This window comes from Schistocerca serialis, chromosome 5 (assembly GCF_023864345.2).
Source record: "Schistocerca serialis cubense isolate TAMUIC-IGC-003099 chromosome 5, iqSchSeri2.2, whole genome shotgun sequence".
NCBI classification, from domain to species: Eukaryota; Metazoa; Arthropoda; class Insecta; order Orthoptera; family Acrididae; genus Schistocerca; species Schistocerca serialis.
The window spans coordinates 349,300,417-349,327,860 of NC_064642.1; the positions used below are offsets into that span (position 1 = coordinate 349,300,417).

General features: G+C 42.9%; 1 protein-coding gene across 1 annotated transcript in view; it reads left to right on the top strand.

Moving 5' to 3' along the window:
- The window catches only part of LOC126481697 (laminin subunit gamma-1), a 1,171,409-nt gene that overhangs the window by 330,550 nt on the left and 813,415 nt on the right, over positions 1-27,444 (top strand). Inside the window, exon 2 of the mRNA XM_050105645.1 lies at positions 15,635-15,899. Within this exon, the coding sequence (XP_049961602.1) occupies positions 15,635-15,899 (265 nt within the window). The remainder of the gene's footprint in view (positions 1-15,634; positions 15,900-27,444) is intronic.

Genomic DNA, 27,444 nt, shown 5'->3' on the forward strand with positions numbered 1-27,444 from the left:
GCCCCACAGCACAAAACTACAAAATTAAACTTTTTTTAGCATTTTAAAGGGTATGATGAAATGGTGTTACACCGATCAACGTGGATGTAGAAGAGAGTGTTGCAGCTTGGAACCCTCTTCAGAATCCGCCTTGTAGCCAGCCCTGTAAAAGGAGCTTGATAAATGTTCTTATTCCATTTTTTAATTGATGATACTCACTTTTTATGTACTACAGTCTTTCTCTGAAATTACAGAAAATAAGGGTTTTTCCAAATGTGAACACATGTTCGACGGAACAACAAGGTGATGTACATAGGAGCAAATATTCGACTGAAATTTAAAAGCGTTCCAGTCGAGAAAATATTGTCGATACTATAGGTAATAGTCTCTTTGCTACGTTATTGCTCGACTACATACAAAACAATCAGTCAGTGAAATCAAATTAATCAGATGTTTTATTAAAAACCCTTTACAAGTTTAATACATTCTGAAAAAGACGTTGTTGGAAACTAACAAACATTTCCATTTTCAAAACAGGTAAAATTTTTAAGACGTTAAAGAAAGTCAGTTCATTTGCAAGTATCATATGATCCATAGCAAAGACTTTCTTTTGTTTCTAGGTACAAGATGATGGACAACCGATGGAATATGCCTTAACTACAGGGTGTCTCAAAAATGACTGGTATATTTGAAACGGCAATAAAAACTAAACGAGCAGCGATAGAAATACACCGTTTGTTGCAATATGCTTGGGACAACAGTGCATTTTCAGGCAGACAAAGTTTCGAAATTACAGTAGTAACAATTTTCAACAACAGATGGCGCTGCAAGTGATGTGAAAGATATAGAAGACAACGCAGTCTGTGGGTGCGCCATTCTGTACGTCGTCTTTCTGCTGTAAGCGTGTGCTCTTCACAACGTGCAAGTGTGCTGTAGACAACATGGTTTATTCCTTAGAACAGAGGATTTTTCTGGTGTTGGAATTCCACCGCCAAGAACACAGTGTTGTTGCAACAAGACGAAGTTTTCAACGGAGGTTTAATGTAACCAAAGGACCGAAAAGCGATACAATAAAGGATCTGTTTGAAAAATTTCAACAGACTGGGAACGTGACGGATGAACGTGCTGGAAAGGTAGGGCGACCGCGTACGGCAACCACAGAGGGCAACACGCAGCTAGTGCAGCAGGTGATCCAACAGCAGCCTCGGGTTTCCGTTCGCCGTGTTGCAGCTCCGGTCCAAATGACGCCAACGTCCACGTATCGTCTCATGCGCCAGAGTTTACACCTCTATCCATACAAAATTCAAATGCGGCAACCCCTCAGCGCCGCTACCATTGCTGCACGAGAGACATTCGCTAACGATATAGTGCACAGGATTGATGACGGCGATATGCATGTGGGCAGCATTTGGTTTACTGACGAAGCTTATTTTTACCTGGACGGCTTCGTCAATAAACAGAACTGGCGCATATGGGGAACCGAAAAGCCCCATGTTGCAGTCCCATCGTCCCAGCATCCTCAAAAAGTACTGGTCTGGGCCGCCATTTCTTCCAAAGGAATCATTGGCCCATTTTTCAGATCCGAAACGATTACTGCATCACGCTATCTGGACATTCTTCGTGAATTTGTGGCGGTACAAACTGCCTTAGACGACACTGCGAACACCTCGTGGTTTATGCAAGATGGTGCCCGGCCACATCGCACGGCCGACGTCTTTAATTTCCTAAATGAATATTTCGATGATCGTGTGATTGCTTTGGGCTATCCGAAACATACAGGAGGCGGCGTGGATTGGCCTCCCTATTCGCCAAACATGAACCCCTGTGACTTCTTTCTGTGGGGACACTTGAAAGACCAGGTGTACCGCCAGAATCCAGAAACAATTGAACAGCTGAAGCAGTACATCTCATCTGCATGTGAAGCCATTCCGCCAGACACGTTGTCAAAGGTTTCGGGTAATTTCATTCAGAGACTACGCCATATTATTGCTACGCATGGTGGATATGTGGAAAATATCGTACTATGGAGTTTCCCAGACCGCAGCGCCATCTGTTGTTGAAAATTGTAACTACTGTAATTTCGAAAGTTTGTCTGCCTGAAAATGTACTGTTGTCCCAAGCATATTGCAACAAACGGTGTATTTCTATCGCTGCTCGTTTAGTTTTTATTGCTGTTTCAAATATACCGGTCATTTTTGAAACACCCTGTATCTACATGTTATGTAAGGATATATAGCATTGTACTCATAATAGAATGCTGCGCCTGAAGAATTAGCAAACAGCTTTAAGCACTTAAATATGTAGGCGGCGAAATATTAGCAAATGGTGCACAAAACACAATTCCTACTGTAGAAAATGGGAGAAGCTGCTTATGGCGGTGCGTAGTGCGCGTTCCTTCGAATGATTCTAAAGTCAGTCACTGGACTCAAGTACTGACGAAAAAATCGCGTTTTCCTAGCTATACTATCTTCTAAATACAACAGCCTCGCATACTCCTGAAACCGTTTTACAGTTTCAATAAACGAAATGTGCCAGTGAATATTTTTTCACGTATAAACAGTAACAAACCTAAATCAAAGGAAAGGTTTGTGATAAAGGAGGGCAATCAGACGAGTAACTATATGTGTGTGACAAGCTAAAGAACAAATTAACGCATATATTTAGGTGACAATGTCACTAAAGCTTGATGAAACAAAGAAGAAGTAAGGAGCACTATTACCCAATCAAAAAGTGCCTTCAATAAAAATAAGCATTTATTAACCTCAAAAAGTAAGAGTGTACAAATCAGGAAAGGGTTTTTGAAAGTATGAGGTGAGTTCGATAAGCTATGCAACATTTTTTTTCTGAAAGCAGGTTGCTGTAACTCAGGGTATCAATACACCATATTATTCCCGACTCTTTTGGCTACAAAACCCTGTTTCTCAAAACAATCATGGTTCATTGCGATAGCCTTACGCGACCGTACTGGGAGGGCCTGTATGTCCGCATGGTCCCACTCTACTGGTCGACATCGGAGCCAACGTCTTACTGCAACGATTACGTCCCCATCATCCACGTACTGCTTCCCGCAGAGCGCATCCTTCATTGGACCAAACAGGTGGAAGTCGGAAGGTGCGAAATCCGGGCTGTAGGGTGGATGAGGGAGAACAGTCGAGTGAAGTTTTGTGAGCTGCTCTCGGGTGCGCAGACTTGTGGGAGGCCTTGCGTTGTCACGGAGAAGGGGTTCGCTTGCATTTTTGTGGCGACGAACACGCTGAAGTCTTTTCTTCAGTTTTCTGAAGACAGCACAGTACACTTCAGAGTTGATCATTGCATCATGAGGGATGGCATCAAACAGAACAACCCTTTTCAGAATCCCAGAAGACCATTGCCACGTCTTTACAGGCTGAGGGTGCGGCTTCGAACTTTTACTTAAGAGGAGAAATGGTGTGCCGCCACTCCCTTGTTTCCGGTTCGATGTGATGAATCCATGTTTCATCACCTGTGACGATGTTCGACAAAAATTGTATCAACCTAGCAGGGTGCAAGTTATTCCACACAGATGGTTCTTCGTTGAACTTTATGGACTTCTGTTGGACAGAGAGGAATCCAGCGGGCACACAGTTACCAGTATCCCAAATAGTGGACGAGAGTGTTCACACGTTCCAACCTTGCAGGAATCACAGCCGTGTGCGGCACCTGCCGGCAGGCGATGTTTGAAGTGATCGCTGTCTCAAAAATATACGTATACCAGTCTTTGAACGCTGGCTCCTATTTCGCCTGCACAGAAGGTGGGAATTTCCTACGCGTCGGTCAGGGGGCCTGAAGATGGTTCAAATGGCTCTGAGCACTATGGGACTTAACTACTGTGGTCATCAGTCCCCTAGAACTTAGAACTACTTAAACCTAACTAACCTAAGGACATCACACACATCTATGCCCGAGGCAGGATTCGAACCTGCGACCGTAGCAGCCGCGCGGTTCCGGACTGCGCGCCTAGAACCGCTAGATCACCGCGTCCGGCAGGCCTGAAGATGGCGTGATGTATCGCCGAAACTGGTAGCCCAATAAAACAACAATTTGGAAATTTTAGGCTGAGAATGTTCGACATTCTCTATTTTTCAAAAGATCTTTAACTCCCCTTTCAACCCTGGCAGCGGCGTAATGGATAACTGGCACCTAGAGCAAACTTCGATTTTCCATCTCCGCCCTGCCAACATAGCCGCGTTTATATTTGATTCTCCTCACCGTTTAGCATGTCTACTTGTTTACTGAGAGCAACATGACTTAACAAGTAAGCAAAAGGTACACGTTTCAGTAATTCGTCTCTGTATGATACAGTTCTAAATATAGAATAACACACAGTCAAATGTCATATTGCTTACAACAGTAACTCGATCACTTTCTCGTTTTTCATTGCTGATCAATTCGAACTAGTAACATAAAAAAAAGAAAAAAACAAACGAAAATTATACTGTTTTCACATTCGTTGCTTTGCCTCCCTTCGCATAGGTAGAGAGGCACTATCAAGAAGTCGAAAACAAAATGCCGGCCGCGGTGGTCGAGCGGTTCTAGGCGCTTCAGTCCGGAACCACGCGGCTGCTGTGGTCGCAGGTTCGAATCCTGCCTCGGGCATGGATGTGTCTGATGTCCTTAGGTTAGTTAGGTTTAAGTACTTCTAAGTCTAGGGGACTCAGATGTTAAGTCCCATAGTGCTTAGAACCATTTGAATTTCGAAAACAAAAAACAAGTCTAAGCTATTAGTTGACCACAGTATTATTCCATCTGGGAGTGAGGACACACTGATACTTGATAGTATATGCACAACTGTCTTGAAGTCATTCACAATGCGATAATGATGAGGTCCCATACTCCGAGGAGCGTAGGGGACGAAGCGGGAGACCCGCACCGCTGACTAGGCAAGGTCCTAGAGGAGGTGGTATTCCATTGCCTTCCTTCGACCGTAATATCTATGAATGATGATGAAGACGACACAACACTCAGTCATCTCGAGGCAGAGGAAATCCCTGACCCCGCCGGGAATCGAACCCGTGACCCTGTGCGCGGGAAGCGAGAACGCCACCGCAACACCACGGGCTGCGAACCTCACAATGCGATACGTCCTCCTTATTCACTATTGCACTTGTTTACTGTAGCGTCACCCCTTGTTTCCAATAACGGGCAGGGTATGACAAGACGTGCAATAATATCGTGATCGCTAGTAGATCTTGTGGAACTTCGGCTCAACAGATCCCAGTGTGAATATCATCATGACTGTTTCATACATATCCGACAGTTTCAATTTTACTGCCCTCCAAGCCATTCCCTGCTTCTTCTTCTTCTACTACTACTAATACTACTACTGCTACTACAACACCCCACTCTTACTTCGCCCTCCCTCTTCCACTTTTCTATTGCCCGTCCTAATTTTATTCGCCAATCAAACAACTGTTCCCTCCCGCCATACACTAGTTGCGCTACTGACGAAAGGCAAAATTTAATTCAAAGCAGAAATGTGACTAAGTATCAGAGGTAAAGCGTATAGTCCGTCGATCACTTCATCCTCTTTCATAGTACAGGTCAGAACACATTAACAGCTTGGGGAATATGTCGCCTTCAGTGCAAATTTCTGTAGGGAGATAATGCCAGGATACCGACAGAGCGTGTCAATGTGCACAATCTGGTAAACTATTAACATCAATTACTGTTTTACAGCCCTCTTAGAACTGTGGAGCTTCAGGTAGCGTATGGTAGGGGCGTATGACATAAACGCCTTACCATTAATCTTGAAGAGAGCCGTTTCGTATGATCTAGACACAAGGGTGTGGCTGTGTGGTAACACATTCGAATAACAGGAGCAGCTTTGCAAGTGGACTTCGGAAACCTGTTATTCTGAGCAGAAGTAATTGTTGAGTACGTGCATTAGCGCTCCACCTGTCTTCTCAGATTAGAAGGGACGACAGAAGCCCTCGAATTAGGCTAAGGACGAAGATATGGTTGACGTCCGTAACTGGCACAGGGCTGGCCTATATGGGCTGTTTGCAAAGTGGAGGGCGGGCTTCCTGTATTTAAGGTGCTTCCCGCTCTGGAATGGCAATTACCCTCTTAATGACTGTAGAATTCCCTTCTCATTTTACGTCGCTAAAATTCGAGTACAGGGATGCCGCGTGACCTGCACAACGTCTTTGCTTGCGGTAAACAAATGAAAAAGGAATGTGTGTCGGTTTCCAGCTGTAGAAGAGATCCAGTTTGGTTCCTAGTATAAGAGGGCGCTGTATTTAATAAAAGAGGCTAATTCCGTATATGGACGAAAACAAAACAAAAAAAGAGATTCTAAAGGTATTTTAAATACATCTATGCAAATGCGAAGAATGTATATTTACTTTACCATATACATTTCGTATTATCGGATTAAAACGACGTCAATGGTTTGTAGTCAAATTTATTTCCGATTATGGTTTGGCAGTAGGTTTAAAAACAGTTCGGTTAATAAGATACTAAAGTGTGAATTTTTTACTTAGTGCATGTTCACCAGTTTTCTGCTTACTTCCACAAGCGTGGTATGTATGCAAACTTCTCAAGTGTTTGGTACTTTTACACTGATCTTTTTGACTTTTTCACTTTCACTTAAAGCAGGCATTTCCTGACTCAACACGCGACGATATATTGCATTAACCCCTAGAATTAAATACATGCAAATCAAAATAAATAAATACAACTTAGTACATATCTGACAAGCATAGAGCAAGCGAAAGTGACCATTGAATTTAGTACATAAGGTGGCAATACTATACTCATAAAATGGTGCACTATTTAGTTTTCTGTTACACTAGGAAAAGTATAACATTGCAAGTGAAAGTGAAAATATGCCACGGAGTTCAGTGCAATAGACAGGAACACCTGACAAATAAGCGTGCACTTCCAGATCAGTTTTTTTGTTCATTTATTTTCCTCGCAAGACATAGACATCATAAAAATACTCACATTAGGTATGGTAAACAACATTCAGAAGTAGCTATAACAAAAAGTGGAAAGTGGTAGTGGTTATAGTAGGAAATAGCGGATTTTATATTAGTTCATGAGGAGTTGAACAACAAAGGCAGATCACGGAAGTTACATTTAAAATGAGAACACCGACAGCAATGAATCTAAGGAATGAATAGGAGATGGAGAGAAAGGAGAACGTGACATAAATACGTGCAATCAAGGGAGAGGGAGAGAAAATGGCGTCACTGACTGGGAAACGAAAGGAGAAAGGAGCATAACTGGGGAGAAGATGGAAACATTTGCTTTGTTGTTCGACAGGGTGAAAACTGGCCGTCTTCTTCAATATTTCTAGTAGAGTGCGAAGAGTGTAAATGGAAAACAGAAACAAACGAAATAAGTAAGAATATACTGCACTTGTAGGAGAGTGCTTGTCTCTGTGACAGAGACGAGCGTCACGCACCCTGAAGGTCGGATTCTCTGCGGTCTATCTTGCGGGGGGCCTCCAACGCATGATACCCTCGTACCATTTCCTTCCGGCCTCCCCATATACATCCGCTGTGTAGCGTATTCCGACACAAGCTGTCTATGTGGTCTGTACTAGCACGGCCTTTTTTTGTGGTTGGGGGTGGGGAGGGTGAACTTTTCAGGTCTTCAAAGCACTTTTATGCGCGTTTCTCAAAGCTAAGACCCACAGATACAGCTTCCCTGAGGAAATCAAAGCTTAATACAAGAAGCTCTGATTTTAGATTGTTTCGTATATACTTCTTCGGATCATGATCTGATCGAAACAAGTTTCACAACGAAAACCGTTGACACTAAACAATTCCGTTTCGAATGTCTGTTCTAGAAGGACCAATGCCATGTATAAACAATGTAAAATAACACAAAATAATCTAAGGACACACTTCTAAAATCAAATAATTCCAGACACTTTTAATCCGCCAATAAATGTCCAACAGATACCTATTACCTTTCCCATCCGAAACTCTGCCTAATCGAATGCAGGTACATTCAACTCAAAATCCAGGAAAAGAATATGACCAATGTCACAGAAATATACCGAAGGTTAGTGGAAGATAGGAACAGGAATGAAGTTCAACTGACCTCGCATCGACAGTGGAATCGGCATGGTAGATATCAGTCGACAGAAGAATGCCTACAAGTTCTAAGTCCACAAGATAAAGTTAGCGGATTAACCAAGATGTACCACCTGCAACTTAAACGATAATGACGGACATGAAGTCCTTTGTAAAAATGTGAAAGACTTTTGGAACTTTGCCACAGAGGAACTTACCACCATGAACAAAACTTATCCAAACGCTATAAAATCATCGGATTACCTAAACACAGGCGAAATACCGTACCCTCAAAACAAAACAAAAATCTATTAATTGGATAGAAGGACAGACACCGTTCTATATGTTAAAAGAAAACAACAAAAGTAAGGAAGATTATCGGATAAATTTTCCTATAGAACATCACAAATTAGTAAAGAAGTAGAAGTACCAGAAAAATTACGCAAAGTTTTAAAGGAAACCATAATGTAAAAAATTCCACAGTGAAGCAAGAAGAACACAAATAACAAAAGAAGACTACAGAAAAATATAAAAGACCTGTTCAACCTGTAAACCTATAAACTGCTATTTTGTTTGAGTAATGATAGAAATTACTGAAGAAACTTGAATTACGTTTTACATGTTGAAGCTAAGTATAAAAATAGAAGCACCTCAGCTCATTACTGGACAACGGAGAGTTCTGAACTTTGTGGTACTCTTCATGAACACTGTGTGGTGCGCTTGACACGTCGGAACAGTGGTGGGACTGAAATGCCCTCTTAGCAGCTGACTAGCCCCTGAAAATAATCTTCTTAACATACTAATGATATATGCCGAATCAGGATTCGAAGCGGTCATTATCTTTCACGGGCAATGCCATACCCGCTGAGCCACGTGAACATGAGAAGTAGCAGCCTGAAGTGCTAAGCAGGACCCTGTGCCTTGAGAACGGTTTTCCTAAGCTATAGATTGTATTTAAAGTCTGCATCGAATTTTCAATTTTAGGAAGATGGACTATTCGGCGAGCGTTGTCACCAGCAGCCAAAGTTTTGATGCAGAAATGAATATTTTCACTTACGTGTTTTGTAACACTAAACTTTGTTTCCAGACTAGCAAAAGGCTTTCAGCGAAGAGTGATTAGCGAAAGGTTTAGTCGGAGTGAGCAGAGTGTCAAGTTCATACAGGGCTTACTTTTTTTATACTTTTTCAGTTTTTGTCCTGTAATGTCGCGGGGTCTCCACTTACTGCTGTATTGCGCTTGGTCAGGAGAGAGACCCGCTGTTTTGAAGTCTATATGAAGGGTATCTAGCTAATGTTGCCTCGCGCTCCCAATAAATGACTTACCAAAGACTTCCAGCGAAAACCCGCGTTTTGCTGTTGCTTCTTTATCTGCTTGAAGTCCGCCACCGTAGCCGAGTGGACAGCGCGCCGGCTTATCATGCCGGGGGCCCCGGGTTCGATTCCCGGCTGGGTTGGAGATTTTCTCCGCTCAGGGACTGGGTGTTTGTGTCTTTATCATCTTCATCAGTTCATCCTCATCGACGCGCAAGTCGCCGAAGCGGCGCCACCTCAAAAGACTTGCACCAGGTGATCAGATCTACCGGTAGGGAGGCCCTCGCCACACGACATTCATTTCATCTGCTCGAAGTACTTGTCATAGCAACGTAGACGGCCTACCATCTTCTCACCAATAGGTGCCACTCTATACTGCCTGCGAATTTCATGTCATGCCAGATATCCAGCGAAGCAATTTTGATTCCCATTACAATAAGATTCTGCGTTGCTTCTATGTTGCTGGCTATGACTCTGCACAGTACTAGTTTACTGGGCGGATTAAAGAGAGGATCATTTTGGAATTGAGTTGGTCTGGGATCTTCTTATCACAAAGCACATTTACTGTTGTACATCATTTAACCAGTGCATTCCTAAGGCTTTTTGTGATTGTGGGAACGAGTGAGCTGCTGGCTTTGTTCCCATGTCAAAAATATGGGGATGTTGGAGCTGGACGAAATGTTCGAGTACACGCCCCGATAACCGAGGGAGTTAAGGTGTCCGCATTCCAGACACGGGGGAAACTCACCGGACCCGGATAGAACCCACCTCGCACATTATCGACGGGCCCGGTGTGTCGGCCACCCCTTGGATGTGGTTTTTAAGCGGTTTTCCATTTGAGGTAAATACCGAACTGGTTCTCACATGCCGCCTCAGCTATACTAAGCGCAAACATTCTGAAAAAAAAAATGTTTAGGTGCGAGTAGGAGTTGCACACTGAGGGTTCCGTACAAACTTCATTATGCGTATAGATAATTCATCCATTCCCGTGACCGAGATTCTCAACCACTTTTCCCTGTTATCGACAGTGATACCAACAAGATATGGGTCAAAGGAATACCAAGATTTTCGACAATGTTTTAATTTCAATAATATAAACATGACATTAAGTCATGCAGGAGGCAGGCCAACATTACAATTATGAGTAGTTCTCCCTTCAGGTTGACTGGGTCGCAATGCTAAAAGTCAAACACCAGGTGAGGAATGATTTTATTGTTTATATGACACGTATCGAAATTTATCCATCATCAAATATCCAGAAGCAATTAGTGACTTAGATATGACGTTTCGGATTAGCTTGCTAATGTTTGTTTCACATATAACATGAAAAGCCCTATCTACGTGCAGTAATCGCTCCTTGATATCTGATGATGGATAAATTCGGAAACGCGTCATGGGAGCAATGAAGTCATTCCTTGCTTGATGTTTGACTTTTACCATTGCGACCCAGTCTGCCTGAATGCAGAACTACTGAGTAATTTCAAGTTTGACATCGAATATCAAATGACTAAAGGAATTTTTTCGTGTGATACGATTACAAATTAACAATTTTCTGATCCTTTTGCTTAAGTTGTACTGTGAAACCTTGCTTCTTGCCGAATTTCATCATTCTAAGACAGTACGCTATTGATTTTGATGAGTGATTTTGCAAGTATCTCTTGATTGCCTTGACTTAGAAGCTTCAGTGTTTTACACCACCAAGAGACCATAGACCTCAGTATGTGACATAGCTTCCAAATTTATACGTCCATCCGTGCCCGAGAAAAACGGTTTTTAACATTTGAACAGATAGACGGACAAGAAAGTGATTGTCCTCTCGATGATGGAATTGGCAGTAGCTTCAAATGCCTTTGGGAGTGGCGACCCATTTGTAATTATAGCCAATATAATGGTATGAATATATACGAGTTGCTCTCCGCGAAACTGGAGAACTACTGTACCAGTCCTGATAAGACATTGGCTAGATAAAGGGGGCCAGCAAGGAAGGAAAGAAACGTTCGGCTGTTTCACAGGATGTCGCGCTGACTCACCAAAGAGAATGTTACTGAAACTGTCTGATGCCGCGGAAGCCTACACACCTATTGTCTGACAAAGTCCTCCCAGAGGGTGCGACTGATATTGCAATGCAGTTGAATGCAGTGTAAAAATTGCGTCGAATCCAAAAGAATAATTCAGTGAAGGAGAAAAACCCCAGCAACAGACAGGCGACGAACGCAGATAGAAAGTTTTTTGAGTATGAACGTTTTCTGAGTATGTTTACAACGCCATGGACGTTCAAAGTTCCGGATTTTATAAGATATAATGGGCAGGAATAACTTGTTTCCATATTTTATGTCGGTGAAGCGGTTCGGCAAGCAGAGCTGCTGTTATATTAATCGAGAAGTCGTAAAGTCGTAAATTTCCACGAGAAAAACAGGTTCTCGTCGCCTCTTTGTCGTACAAAGAGCAATCGCTTGAGCTCTTATAAGGTGAGCAAGAAAGCATATTAAGTATTCAAAAGAGCACTGATTATTTTCGTCGAATTTATAATGTCTGCTTATCGCATCAACTATTAAGTCATTATCAAGCTATGGTATACACTGTTTTTTCGTACTTCATTACCATGCCGTTTATGCAATGTCGTTTTTGTGGCATCTAAGCCACAGATATAACAAACAACTACGGTATGAAGAAATTTGAGGAAACCTAGCTACTAATGGTGATCGATATGCAGCAGCAAAATGAGGAGTCTCACAGTAGGCGTGGTAATATGAAACAAAACCCAAAAACTGTTAAATTACTGAGAAGCCCTTCTCAGAGCTAAGAGAGTTTGCCAGTTAAGTGTAGAAGCAAGCTCCGTGATTTTAATCCAAGTGATAGAGGATTTGTAAGTGATGATAAAGTTCATGTGTGTTGCCTCATTAAATCCGATATGCCACACACTGAGACAAACTGTCTTTAGCTTGAAAGAGTAATTGAAGATTAACGTAAAAGCAGTGGAGGACACATGTAACACATCCACCAAGGCAAGCGCAAAGATGTTTCGTATTCAGGAACTAAGCAAATCATTCTAAGGAAATGCTGAACAAGAACAATTCCACTTGATGAATGAATGCCAATTCCCTAGAAGGTGGACAGATGCAAAATAATTAACACTAAGCGGAAAAAAAGTAGAATGACCAAGTTAAATTGATAGTGCAGCAAGTGAAAGTAAGAAACGTCTGACAGTGTTTGAAATGGGCCTTATTTTGGCCGTCCGTTTTAGTAGCCCAAATGGACGGCCAAAATGAGGCCCATTTCAAACACTGTCAGACGTTTCTTACTTTCACTTGTCCAACAACATGTCGAATGGGCCGCTCAGGATTGGCATCACGTTCTCTTCACCGATGTGTGCCGCGTATGCCTTCAACCAGACAATCGTCGGAGACGTGTTTGGAGGCAACCCGTTCAGGCTGAACGCCTTAGACACACTGTCCAGCGAGTGCAGCAAGGTGGAGGCTCCCTGCTGTTTTTGGGTGGCATTATGTGAGGCCGACGCACGCCGCTAGTGGTTATTGAAGGCGCCGTAACGGCTGTACGATACGTGAATGCCATCCTCCGACCGATAGTGCAACCATATCGACAACATACTGGCGAGGCATTCGTCTTCACGGACACAGTTCACGCCCCCACCGTCCACATCTTTTGAATGACTTCCTTCAGGATAACGACATCGCTCGACTAGAGTAGCCAGAATGTTCTCCAGTCATGAACCCTATCGAACATGCCTGGGATAGATTGAAAAGGGTTGTTTATGGACGACGTGACCCACCAACCACTCTGAGGGACCTACTCCGTATCGCCGTTGAGGAGTGGGACAGCCTGGAACAACTGTGCGTTGATGAACTTGTGGATAGTATGCGACTACGAATACAGGCATGCATCAATGCAGGAGGACGTGCTACTGGGTATTAGAGGTACCGATGTGTACAGTAATCTGGACCACCACCTCTGAAGGTCTCGCTGTATGGTGGTACAGCATGCAATTTGTGGCTTTCATGAGGAATAAAAAGGGCGGAAATGATGTCTATGTTGATCTCTGTTCCAGTTTTCTGTTCAGGTTTCGGAACTCTCGGAACCGAGGTGATGCAAAACTTTTTTTGATGTGTGTCCTTAGTACTTTTATTGTGTGTTAAGGTGACATTGTTGTGAGGAATCTATGTTCTAGACCTGTGAGTTTATTATTTAGATGAAACCATGAAACCTCCGTCTTAGTTGAATTGGTTGGAACCTCCATTTACGAAAACAATTAGCTATTGCAACCAAACCATCTAAATGTATACTCCGTAAGTCACCTTTCCGTATGTGGCAGAGGATACTTTGTATGCCGGTGTCACTTCCGCCCTTTTCCTGTTCCAGTCGCGAATGGTTCGCAGGAAGAACGATAGCTGGTAAGCCTCCGTGTGGGCTCGAACCTCTATGATTTTATCTTCATGGTATTTTCACTTGATACACGTAGGAGGAAGTAATATACCTCTTGACTCGTCTAGGAACGTACCTCACCGCGATGCAGAACGCCTCTCTTGCAGCGTCTTCCAATGCGGTTGCTTCATCCTATCTTTCACGCTTTCGTGTTTACTAAATGAATGTGTAACTAAATGAGTGAAATATATTCGCAGCTGCGAATATAGACAACCATCAGCTGTATAATGAAATGACAACGAAATTTCATTGTTGTGATCCCGTTATACAGCTGATAGTTGTCTGTATTCACAACCGCGAATACGTTTCAAGTATCTCATAACGCCTGCAGTCGCCGCAGTGCGTGTTCCTTCGGACGTCCGTGAACGTACGAAGGGACATTGCGTTGTAATTCGGAATGACACAAGCACTGCACTATATAACGAAAAGCGCTGCTCTTCTTTGGATCTTCTCTATTTCCTCTTTCAATCCTGTCTGGTGCGGATCTCATACTGACGTGCAATATTGAAGTACTGTTCGAACGACTGTCTTGTAAGCTACTTCCATCGTTGATGGACTACATTTCCTGAGGATTCTTCCAATAAATCCCAATTTGGCATCTTCCTTTTGTGATTTTATGTGATCATTCCGTTTCAAATCGCACGGTACGTATACTCCTAGATATTTTATGGGAGGAACTGCTTCCACTGATTGACGTATAATTGTGTAATCATACAATAAAGGGTCTTTCTATGTATGTATTCGCAGTGCGTTACATTTTTATCGTCATTTTTATCTGTTTTCCGTCTTTCCCTTAGCTGCTCTAAATCCGTGGAGGTTGTACCGTCTATGCAACTAAATGAAGGCAGTTTGTTTGTCGCCATACGCGTTTCGCTTCATTTATTTGGGAAGCATCATCAGTGGCCTGAAATATAGTATCTTTTCCTACATACAATAAACGTGTCATTTGATAGATATAATATGCTGATATATTACATTTTGTCGTATTTTTCTCTTGCTTTTTAGGTTAGAAGCAACTTTCGTAGCACAAATACGAAACTTGTGCCATAAAAATTCCTTCTAACCTAAAAAGCAAGAGAAAAACATGACAAAATGTAATATATCGCCTTATTATATCTCTCATATAATACGTTTATTGAATGTAGAAAAATATACATGTATTTCAGGCCACCGATGATGCTTCCCAAACAAATGATGCGAAACGCGTATGACAACAAACTGCCTTCATTTAGTTGCATGGACGGTACATACCTCCACGACATTTTTTGTATTGAGGGTCAACTGACAGTCCCTACACAACGCGTCGATTCTCTGTATTTTGCTACAATTTGCGACAGTGTGCAACTCTGTCAAATGACTTCCACGAGTCAAGAGACATAGCATCTACCTGGTGACCTGTATTTACTCATTCCTGGGTATCGCGGACGAACAGAGCAAGCTGCGTATCACACTATCACTTGTTAGAACATCCGCCGTTTGCTTAATTTTCTTTTGTTGTGTATGTAGTGCTCCAAATAATCAGAATATCCAAATTTTAAAGATGTTAATGCAGGCATATCAGCAATATACAAGCCAAAGAGCAATGGACCTAAGACGGATCCTAGAGAAAGACCATTATTTAATTTCATTTGATTGCTCACGTATTCCTAATAATCATTTTGAATGTTCTTGTGTTCAGCACGTTTCCTGGCAGTCTTGCTAGGACACGATAGGAAATAAGACTCACGAACTTAAGTATCAAACTTCGTCTCCATGCAGTGTGATAGGCTGTTGTTAAATCTAATTTCTTTTATCTCTTACCTAGTCCACACGGAAGGAAATCAGCAGAATTAACGGAGGCTATGCGATGTTGTGTGTTGCAGCGGTGCATCCCGCCGTTCGAGAACGCGGCGTTCCAGCTGCAGGTGGAGGCGACCAACACGTGCGGCGAGCTGCAGCCGTCCGAGTTCTGCGTGCAGACTGGCACGGCGGGCAGCCGCAAGTCGTGCGACATCTGCGTCGCGGGCACACACCCGCCCTCCTTCCTCACAGACTTCAACAACAACGAGAACGTCACCTGGTGGCAGTCCGAGACCATGTACGAGGGCGTCCAGTACCCCAACCAGGTCAACCTCACGCTCCGGCTCGGTGAGTACTCCTTCCTGACTCGCCAGAGCGGTCAACTTATTTTGCGCGGTGCACATTTATTACAATGGTCAAAAATGTTACGCAGTAGGTGAGAAATCCGGCGTTACATGGGTCAGAATGTAATATCTCATTAAGGGTATTATGAATGCGGTTATGCTGTTAGTAAGGTAGTTTGATCGTGACAATGGGTGAGTATGACGGGAAAAAATGCGCGAAATATGGAGCAATAAATACTCTCAGTTAAAACTAAATAATATATGACTTCAGAACTTTATCGTATATGTGAAAATGTTTCTGTTATTTCATTCGCGATGGAATGTAATGGCGACACAGTCCTCAGCGTGTGTCATTCATATTGTGGTGGGTGGAAATGAGTGACTGTGGTTGGCAAATATCTCAATAGAAAGAGCGATGTGAGACACTTAGCTGTTTTAGAAAAAGTTATACTCTCTATGAATTTTGAACGTCACCGTATTAAATTATACTTGCCTATACAACCCTCATCCTGCTCCATCCTTACTAACATTAATGTTGCCGGCCGAAGTGGCCGTGCGGTTAAAGGCGCTGCAGTCTGGAACCGCAAGACCGCTACGGTCGCAGGTTCGAATCCTGCCTCGGGCATGGATGTTTGTGATGTCCTTAGGTTAGTTAGGTTTAACTAGTTCTAAGTTCTAGGGGACTAATGACCTCAGCAGTTGAGTCCCATAGTGCTCAGAGCCATTTGAACCATTTGAACATTAATGTTACGTTATGCAGAGGTATTTAAACGCGGGCAACATCACGGGGCCCCTGCTAGTTTAGTAATATTGTCTTAACATAACAGTATTTAAATGAAGCTGGAAAGGTTGTTACTTTATTTCATTAAGTATTTAAATATCATTGAATTACGCAAGTATAATATTTGGTTTGTTTATAAATGACTCATCTGCTACCAGTCACGATTTTCTTTATTTTATTTTTCGCACGTCGCGTTTCGGGGAATGATTCCCATTTTCAAGTGCGTTTTTTGTGTTTGTTATGCTATTTCTATGTGATGTCGATGCGTGAGAGTCCGCTTCATTTCGTTGACATTACTGCAATATATAAGAAAACACCCAATTCTTAGATGGTTGTCGATCTTTTTGTGAAGTTAGTGACGAAATATAGAAGAATTTGTGCCTACAGTTTCCTTATGGTCCATTTGTGCAGAGTCTCTTACACACCAAACAACACACACAGCTTGTTGTACACTTTAGTGTGTGTGAGACTCTGCACAAATGGACCATAAGGAAACTGTAAGTACAAATTCTTCTAAATTTCGCCACCAACTTCACAAAAAAAGCGTAAACCAACTTCATTTCGTCGACTATATTGCATTATATAAGAAAACACGCGTGTTTTCTTATATGCGGAGGACCACCAATAGCTGCTGTTAATAAGACAGCGTGGCAGATAGCCGTCGAATTCTACTACATAACTCATTCCTTTTATTCAGTAATAAGCAGCTTGAATGTTGGTTTTATCGAACGAAGGTTTGAAGCCTGTGTTTGCGGATCGTTTAACGGAACCCAGTGCGTAACGTGTGAAGTACAATCCAGAAGAAATCAGTCAACACTACGGGATCAAAGCCCCTGTCAGTACCCAACTAGCACCAACACTTACGTCTGAAGAACAGGAGGAGTTAACTGATATTTCTTCAAACTCCACATTCAAGTCGGAGCTAGTTTTCTCATCACTGCCTTAGTTTTGGAGCTTACTAAAGCAGGAGTATCCGTGAGTGAGAAGGCCATACGATTTTTTATGGTATTTGCATCATCCTACTTATGTAGGTTAGCTCTTTCAGCATGGGCAGTCATCAAAAGAAAATATAAATCGCGAGTGAATGTGGAGAAAGCGATGCGAGAGACAGTTTACAATCTTGTGCCGAAGTTTGAAGAACTCAATATGAAGAAACAGATCATCCTTCCCGCTGATTTCATTGCAAAAATCGGGGGAAATAACATTAAAAGTTGATTAAAATTTGTTTCGTCAATAACCGATAAAGAAATAACTACACATGTCCATCTTTTTAAATTTAATTCGAGCTGGATGTTCACATGCGGAAGAGGCCAAGTCTGTTTACATTCACATCTAGTGAACAGTGCACCCAAAACTTATGAAAATCACTATTGTATTACATGGAGGATGACCCTCCTGAAATCATGGATTCCACAGCCGCGTGATAATAATGGAATTCCCAACAACAAGAACAGCAGTATCACTAAATGATAAAGTGCAGTCTCCGTCAGCCACAATTCTGCCACTGTTGAGCTCCGACACCAGCTGGTAGATGTTTCCCCTCACACAAGGCATAACACGATATTCTCACAAACAGCCAACATCCAAACGCGATGTCTTAATGAGAAACCTCCTGTGTAATCTTTACTCATCTATAGAGAATGTAGATGTAGTTAATCCTGTCTGCATTGTATGAGTGCACAGAAATGCTAATCATTTGTATGTCCTACCCTGTGGCACTCGTCATGCCAGTTTGATGTTTGTTGCATGCCGCCGTCATGGCAGTGCAATTTTAATCGTCAGCAGTGTACAAGGAACGCCTTGTACAACCAGACTGTTGGCTGGAGGGGGTCACACACAACTTCAGCTCATTAGTATCCGCAAGAAGGCATTATGAAATTCCTGTGGCCTGTGAGTACTGAAGGACGGCGCCTCTTGGGCTAACCTCGCTATGACGTTGTCGTGGCAGAGCGGCGGCACGCCCCTGCACACACGACCCCAAAGGTCGGCGCTTTCCAATTACGCCATGCAAATTTACTCTCTCTCATACGCATGGCCGACTTTTGTTAATTTCACCGACCATCATGAATCATTTATACTTTCTCCTTTACCAAGGAAAAAAAAGCAAAGTTACTTCTTCAAAGCCCGGCGGCCTGTCACACCTATCATATCAGAGATTACACTCTGCGCACATCAAATGTAGAAAATGGAGACAATGAGTTGGCAAGCACCACGAGAAGCGCCAGTCTCCATTCCACCGCCGTACTTAGAACCTATACAACTCCAGCCTGAACCTACGGTGCACGCTCTACCAGGGGAAATTTTGCGATGGCTAATCCACAAAAATACCACTTTCGAGCAGTCTTCGAATCAAAAGCCTACAGTGCAGCACTTACTGTTTATTATTTCAATTGTTCAAAATTTTACCTCAGAATTTATATGGTCTTGATAGTCTAGCAGGTAGAGCACTAGACTCCGATACTGAAGGACACGGGGTCAATCCCAGACGGGGGAGGTGACCCTCCAGTGTGACCCACCCAGGCCCGCTCATCCTGCTATCAGATCAGTACTGGACGTGTTTCCTGAGAGGGGTGGGGCGGGGGGGGGGGGGGGGGGGGTAATAGACGACTGGTGTACTAGGCCCGCCACGCTTCCCATCCTAGTACTAGAGCTAAGGAGGGCTGTACTCCACCTGCAGATAGATCAGTAGCCTGATGATGGACTGTGCGCTACAGACCTTATTGTTACATAATTTATAATTTAACGTATTGATATTTTTTTAATGAATTGGAAACATTGAGGAACTCAGCATGACTTACTGGAATCGGTATAAGCTTGTACATATCTAAAAATAGAAAAAAAAATTGATGTTAATATCTGTCCAAAAATCGGTATTTCAGTTTTAAAGCCGGCCGGTGTGGCCGTGCGGTTTTAAGCGCGTCAGTTTGGAACCGCGTGACCGCTACGGTCGCAGGTTCGAATCCTGCCTCGGGCATGGATGTGTGTGATGTCCTTACGTTCGTTAGGTTTAAGTAATTCTAAGTTCTAGGGGACTGATGACCTCAGTAGTTAAGTCCCATAGTGCTCAGAGCCATTTGAACCATTTTTTTCAGTTTTAAACGTAACGTACTGTAAGTATAAGCAGATATGTTTGAGAGACAAATCTAACATTAAATTATTTTTTTCAGTCAAGAAAATTTACCTCCTTTAAATGCTCTTGATGAGTTAACTCGTCATGCTCTTCTGCCCCGCAGGTGATAAAGACGTCTTTAAACTCAGCCCCTGACTTTTCTTGATGCGCTATTGACGTGTTGACGTGTCCCGTCCCTCCAACTTCTCATTGCTGTCGACGAGTTTCTTCCATATCTCGGTCAATAAAAAAGTTTCGAGTATTTAGCACACATGATATGTGCCTGTTTGGGTGCTATCATTTGCAGGAAACCTTGTTCCGATATACTGAACCGTCCATGAAATATGACGAGTGTTATGAGCAGATGACTCTCGATATGCAGGGATGGAAACTGACGCGTCGCGCGGGACCGTCCGTCGGATATAAAAATGAATAATTGGAGGAAGGAATGGGATTACTTTCACTACTTGGTGAAGCCAAAACGTTTTGCCTGTCTTCTAATAAGAATGTTCAAAGTCTGTTTTTATCGATTTCAATTCGGAAAATCACTTTTTTCTGTGGTCGTTTGTGATCATTCAGTGTCAGGTACAATCTCAGGAAGACCTCGATATTAAGAAAACAAAGCTTGTCGTCTTATGTGTCCTGGTTTGAATGAATCGAGGTATAGGAGAAGTAGGCTTTCCAAGAAATAAGACTGATTCCGAACTTCCGAAATTTCATTAAATCGTTCTTTCAAAAGTTGTAACAGCTTTGAATAACAACGCCCACAGTCACCACATTATCCTTTTTTTATTGTGTCTGAAGGCGCACTTCCTATATATTGTCTACAACTGCAAAAAAGGATAAAGGTTAAAATATTAGCGGTTTTGTCAATTAAAGTGCCGCGCGTCTGACTGGTTGTCGATAGAAATCTGACACAAGGAGCCATGAAGACTGAAACGTGAGGTCTGAGTTAATTTGGTAGAATAAGTCCATACAAAATAATTACGTCTACACCTTCTATGGTTGTAATAGGATCCACAGTGCACAATTGTGGTGCTGGCGTCTAGTTTGCACCTTACATATCCTACAGCTACGTCTACATCAATACTTTCCAAGCCATCTTGCAGTGTGTGGCAGAGGGTATTTCTGGTACCATAATATTCGCTCTTCCATTCGTGAATGGTGCGTGGGAAGTTTTACTGTCGGCAAGTTCCGAATGAGCAATAATTTCTCTGATTTTTTAGTCTTAGTAGTTTCGCGAGACGTACGTGGGAGGAAGTATTAAATTATCCGACTCTTCCCACAACGTACTCTCGCGAAATTTCAATACCAAATCTCTACGTGATATACACTGCCTGACAGAAAATAGTGAACCACCCAGAAGGGTAGGAGGAAACGAAATGAAACTTCACAGGTTGAGAAGGTATGTGATGTTCTTTGAGTGATTACAGAATCGAGTCAAATTTACAAAAAATGTGGCAGTGTGAACCATCTTACCAGTATGGTGTTGCATCCGCTTTGGCGTGGATGGATGCACAGATTCGGTGAGGAAGTGTGTCGCAAAGCGTTGGACCCTATCCTGATGGAATCTGGCTCACAAGTTTTGTAACTGGTCCTTGATGTCCTGGAAACAGCCACTGGGACAAAGTTTACGTTCGAGCTGGTCACACGCAGTTCTATCGGGTACTGGTGTCTCGATCTTGCTGGCCGCAAGAATATCTCACCATCAGGCATACAGTTCATAGAGACGTACGCGATGTGTGGACGAGTATTGTCCTTCCGGAAAATGGAAACACGACACTGTGGCATAAGAGGTGACAGTTGAGGATGCAGGATTGTTCGTAACGTACCGTTCTGCCATCATATTTCCTTCGATTACTACTAGCCGTGATCTGAATTCATATCCGATGTCCTCATGGCATGACGTCAGGGCTAGGACCGCTGTGCCTCTCCATAAGTCGTCTCCATACTCGTGAAGATGGGTCATCCGAAATACTGCAAAACTAGGATTTGTCGCGGAACACAATACTCCTCCGGTCACTTCACCACTCGAAACGCGGCAGTTAATACCACAACACAAATGCTCCCGGGACAATGAAAGCTATCACGATCGAACGACTTAGCTCCTGGTGTGTCTTCCCGGTTTTATTGCCATTGTCCATGAGACGTTTACGTTTCACGGACCACGGCCATACAACGCGGAAGATTCACCTGTAGTTGAGGTATCCAGCAGGGAAAGCCTTCATTGTAATAGGAGCAGTTTGTGTTGTGGCGTCAGCGTCTTTAACTTCTCTCCCCATTATACTGAAGTTAAATTATTATGACTGAATAATATCTAGTTAGCTACTTGTATGGAAACTTTTGGGCGAGAAAAGTCACTTCCCCAATATTTTAACACAAATATCTCCCACACTCCCAGCTATAATATTAATTCCTGTTTGAATTCTCGAATCTATGAAACAAAATGACTAGACAGTTACTGTTCATAATTCTACTCTGTCTGCCTCTCGATATCGAAGTCAGCACCTGGAATAAAATTTCTGAGACTCTGCAGAATTCCGATGATCGTCGACTCTGATAATTCTTGAAATAGACAGAGGCACAATCGTACGCCATAGAAAAGCCGTCTTTAGTGCTATGACGTACTCACTCTGCAGTGTGGGAATCAGTGTGTAAGTTGTGCATTAATTTCGATAAAGGTTCAAGAATTAATGTCTCAAAATAGAGCACAAACGAAAGTCGTGCAGGATACAAAGTTCGCTACGAGTTAGGGCACACCAAATAATGTTCCGAGTCACATACAACGAAGAAGTTAAAAATAACCAAGGAATTAAAAGTACCGTTTCCATTCATGAAATTATATTTTTCCATAAATGATCTTCATAGCTACATTTCAGGATAGATCATCCTCTTTTATGACATGAAAACCTATCACAATTAATCAAATTACAAGTATTCAAAACTGTTGCTTACAACAATGCTGCTAATTACGGTTATGCTGCGATTCTTCTTTCCGCAATTGGTACATCAGAAGTAAGTATTTCCACAGTACTCGTAAAGTTCCACATTCTATCCACAGAGTTTTTATATCACAAGTCAGAGATAATCTCATTCTCTATCGCAGTCGAAATGAGCCTTTGATCCATACAGATCACTTGCGCCGTAACGCATAAGCATTTGCGCTAGAAGAGAAAAAGTGGTAGAAAAGCGGTGATGCTACACGTCAGTCCATGCGAGGGACGGTAATTCCCTCGCCTAGCGGCTGCTAGTCGTTTCGGATGACACAGAATCTTTCAGGAAGCCCTTTACTTGTTCTTGGATCGCAGACGCAGCTGTGAGGGAGTTACGATGTGTTCGGTGCACAGTACGGCAATCCAACCTTATCGTGGTCAGGCCGGGTCGATCGGAGCTTTGACAACGAGTATGCCACTCTCACGTTCCCATGCACCGTCACATCCGAATGCCCCACAAATGTGGATATTGCACGATTCGACCAGCCGGCCTATTGGAGGCCCACAATTCGACCCTTTAAAACACTGCCAGATGCTGATAACGCTATCTCACATGAGTACACGGCATCTGTGTGTCCTTCACAGTGACCATTCAACATCTGGCGTTGTTCAGGATTCTTCTATATACTACCAGGCCTGGCAACAACACTAAACAAGAGCAGCGCTAGGTCATTCTAGTGGCAATTCTCCCTCTCATAGCGAATTACATTTCTATAATCATTTACACACCAGCCAATAGTGAGCACGTGTACAGAGTTACATCGATATCCGATCATGTTTTCTGGGTGCTTCATTGATTTAGTTACGCAGAGTACAACGCTTATTATGTTGCGTCTTCCACTGCAGGCTGTTTAACATCTCCATAATGCTGTCAGACCGGATGAACCATCCGGTGATGAAACGCGCCATTCTTCATGGGATTCTCTCTACATCGCTCTATTAATCTAACTTTGCAACGGTTCTAGATCGTAGACCAATATTCAAGAATTGGTCTCACAAGTGTAATGTAAGCCAGCCGTTAGGACACGAATTACATTTTCTTGCGATTCTTCCAAAGGATCTCACAAGGGACCACACGGAAATTGGATTTTTTTTTATTATTTTTATGGCCTGTTAAGTTCAGAACTCAAATGTCAATAGGCGAAAGCAGTTCGCTGCAACTTTCGAAAATTGTCGAGAAAAATCGACTTTGAAGTTTTCCGAACGCCTTTTATATGCTAAAGTAACGTACATTTTTTCTGGACAGGCCATGCTACTGTGAGGTAGAGTGCTCGCCTACCACGCATGTGGCGCGGTTCACTTCTCAATCCTTGTAAAATTTTAAACAGAGGCCCATATTCTATAAACATTTCCCTGAAGCGTAGAAAGGATGAAAAAGAGTTGAATTTGTAATGATTGTTTAAATTTAAAAAATCATCTTTTATAAAAGATTAGTAATTAAGGATATATATTTGCAATCGCCGGCCGCGGTGGTCTAGCGGTTCTAGGCGCGGAGTCCGGAACCGCGCGGCTGCTACGGTCGCAGGTTCGAATCCTGCCTCGGGCATGGATGTGTGTGATGTCCTTAGGTTAGTTAGGTTTAAGTAGTTCTAAGTTCTAGGGGACTGATGACCACAGATGTTAAGTCCCATAATGCTCAGAGCCATTTGAACCATATATTTGCAATCAAAACTGGATTTTTGTTTGATATGTAATTAGAAATAAGTAGACGTACATTTTTCATAAAAATAGCAATTAGATATCTGTTAATTAGCATATATTTGAGAAATTGTATATTTAAATGACATAAGTATTCGAACTGAAGGAAAGAAACGAAAAAAATGATGAGGGAAACGAGACTTGAACTAGTGACTAACAGTCTTGAGCGCTACTGTTTTTTCTTCCATCTGTGTATTTTTTAAGCTTCACGGAATTGCTAGTCGAACGTGCACCTCTGTTTAGAAATTTGCTTCAGCTGGGCATCGAGCCCTAAACCCTCAAGTGGCAATAGAGCATTCTGCCACACAGCCAAGCGTCCAATCGAGAAAAAATCGACCTCGGTTTAGCATATTAACGACTGCCGGAAAACTTCAAAGTCGATTCCCTCGAGAATTTTTGATATTTGCAGTAATTTATTTCGAGAGATTAATATTCTGAGCTCAAAGCTTCGCGAACCGCAACAATAAAAAATTACAAGAATCAGATTGCCGTTGGGTCCCCTTGTCTGCCGGGCATCAGTTGTTCCGGCAGTTTGTTTTATGTGGCCCGCGCTTTAATGCGGCCCTGCTCCATCCCGACGCACGCGATCCGAGCGGCGCCGTCGCGGCAGCGGAGCGGTCCGGCGTGGTGGGAGAGGCACGTGTGTGGGTGACGTCACGGGAGACGGGCCCGCATTCCGGCGGAGGCCGGCCGCGCCGCGCCGCGCTGCGGACCGCGATTGTATTTAAATGCGACGCGCCGCCGGCTGAGCGGGGACTCCGCGAGGCACGCGCTTCGCGGCCCCAGCGCGGCTACCAGCGCTACATGCCGGCGCGCCAGCGTATTTATTGTTCCGCCTTTTGCAGCACAACATTTGCGAGCGTCCTCCACATCGCGCAACACAATCTCTTGCGTTTAGTCGGCATTCCGTGGGCCGTTTACTAGCATTGCTCAGCTACAGAAAAGAGTATACAGGGTCACTCAGCCGCCCCTGTCTAAGGGTTGTATGCAACCCACAACACCTTCAAAAACCACGCGCGAAATTTTCATATTCTCTCGTCTGCTACATGAAAACTATTATTCTTACCGAAAAAAAAGTGAACAGAACCCTTTTGTAGGAAATTTAAACGCTTTTCACTGGAGGCCACAGTATCAGAGTTATTCAGGAAAGACGCGTTGGAAGCTCACTTTTGAACGTTTCTCTTGAACAACTTGAATACAGTGGCCTCTAGCGAAAAGGTAGTCCTGTACAAAACTTAACTACATTAATTTTTATAAAAAGGGCTCCTGTTCATTTTTTCTGTTGAACTCATAGTTTGCACCTTATGAGCGAGAGAATATGAAAATCGTGCACGTAGTAACTGAGGCGTTGTGGTTTGCACCCTGTATGTATCTGACAATGTGGTTTCTCGTGACGAAATTCTTGAATAAACGTTTGCTGGATTTTTTGTCGCACCAGATTTGTTGGTAAACTCAAGCCTTGAATGACTTCCTTAGTCAAAAACCCTTCAGCAGCCGCATTGGTTAGCACACTGGACTCGCATTCGGGAGGACAACGGTTCAATCCTGCGTCCGGCCATCCTGATTTAGGTTTTCCGTGATTTCCCTAAATCACTCCAGGCAAATGCCGGGATGGTTCCTTTGAAAGGGCACGGCTGACTTCCTTCCCCGTCCTTCCCTAATCCTATGAGACCGATGACCTCGTTGTTTGGTCTCTTCCCCCAAACAATCCAATCCAATCCTTAAACAGCCAAGATCGCATTATATATATTGCATTTAAGATAATCCGTTTCAACAGACTAAGCTATCATCTTCGAGTCTTAAAATCTTTTGTTGTAAAACATGTTCATTTTGCGCTGAATAACGCACGGGACGTCAATTGGAAAAAATAGCACACTATAAAAGGTTTGTCATCGCTAAAATATTTAAAAAACATAAAGCACTTTGTGCAACAGGCTATGACTGTATAGATATTGCTCAGAGTTGCTTGTTGCATCATACGAACACGGTACAAATAGCACACTGTTTACATACGCTGGACATATTGTAAACAGTGCGAACCCACTTTAAATGGCGTATAAGGTACAACTAACAGAGACCTTTTGGGACCTGTTTAAAAACGCGGTTCAAGCAAGAGAACAGCAGACTGTCAGCGTAGGTATTATATTTCATTCCCACCTTAATCAGGCATTCCTACAAGAAGCTGTCTTACCAGCTAGTTCTGAGGGAACTCTGCAGATCTGTTAGGTTGCTGTTAGCTGACTTATCCTAACCGCCAACTACCTCCCAGTAATGTATCCATGTATTCCTGGCGTCTTTCTTCAAATCAAGGGGCTTCTCTAACGGTCACCGCCATCTTAGTGCCCACTAGTAATTGTAGTCTGAAAGGTCTTGCCTTAAAATTAGCCTGGTCCAAAACTACTCCATTTTTTAGTCACTGGTCTTCTCAGTGGTTTGATGCGATTCACCACGGATTCCTCTCCAGTGCCAACCTCTTCATCTCAGAGTAACTCTTGCAGCACCTGTCCTCAATTATTTCTTGGGTATGTTCCAATCTCTATCTTCCTCTACGGTTAATGCCCTCTACAGCTACCTCTAGTACGATGGAAGTTATTCCTTGATGTTCTAACAGATTTCCTGTCGTCTTATCACTTTTTCTAGTCAGGATTTTCCGAGTGTTCCTTTCTTCGTCGACTCTGCGTAGAACGTCTTCATTCCTTACCGTGTCAGACCATTTAATTTTCAATATTCTTCTGTAGCACCACATATCAAACGGTTCGATTCTCTTCCCATGTCCATGATACGCTACCATACAATGATGTGCTCCATACCTACATTCTCAGACATTTCTCGTGTACAGAGGAAATAATGTTAAGTAATTTTCGTTTCACTCTCGTCTCCGAGAGACAGAGAAACTGGAAAGGCAGGGTTTCCACTCTTTTTTAATTTATAGTTTAATTCCCTAATAAAGTAAATGTGTAGTATCACA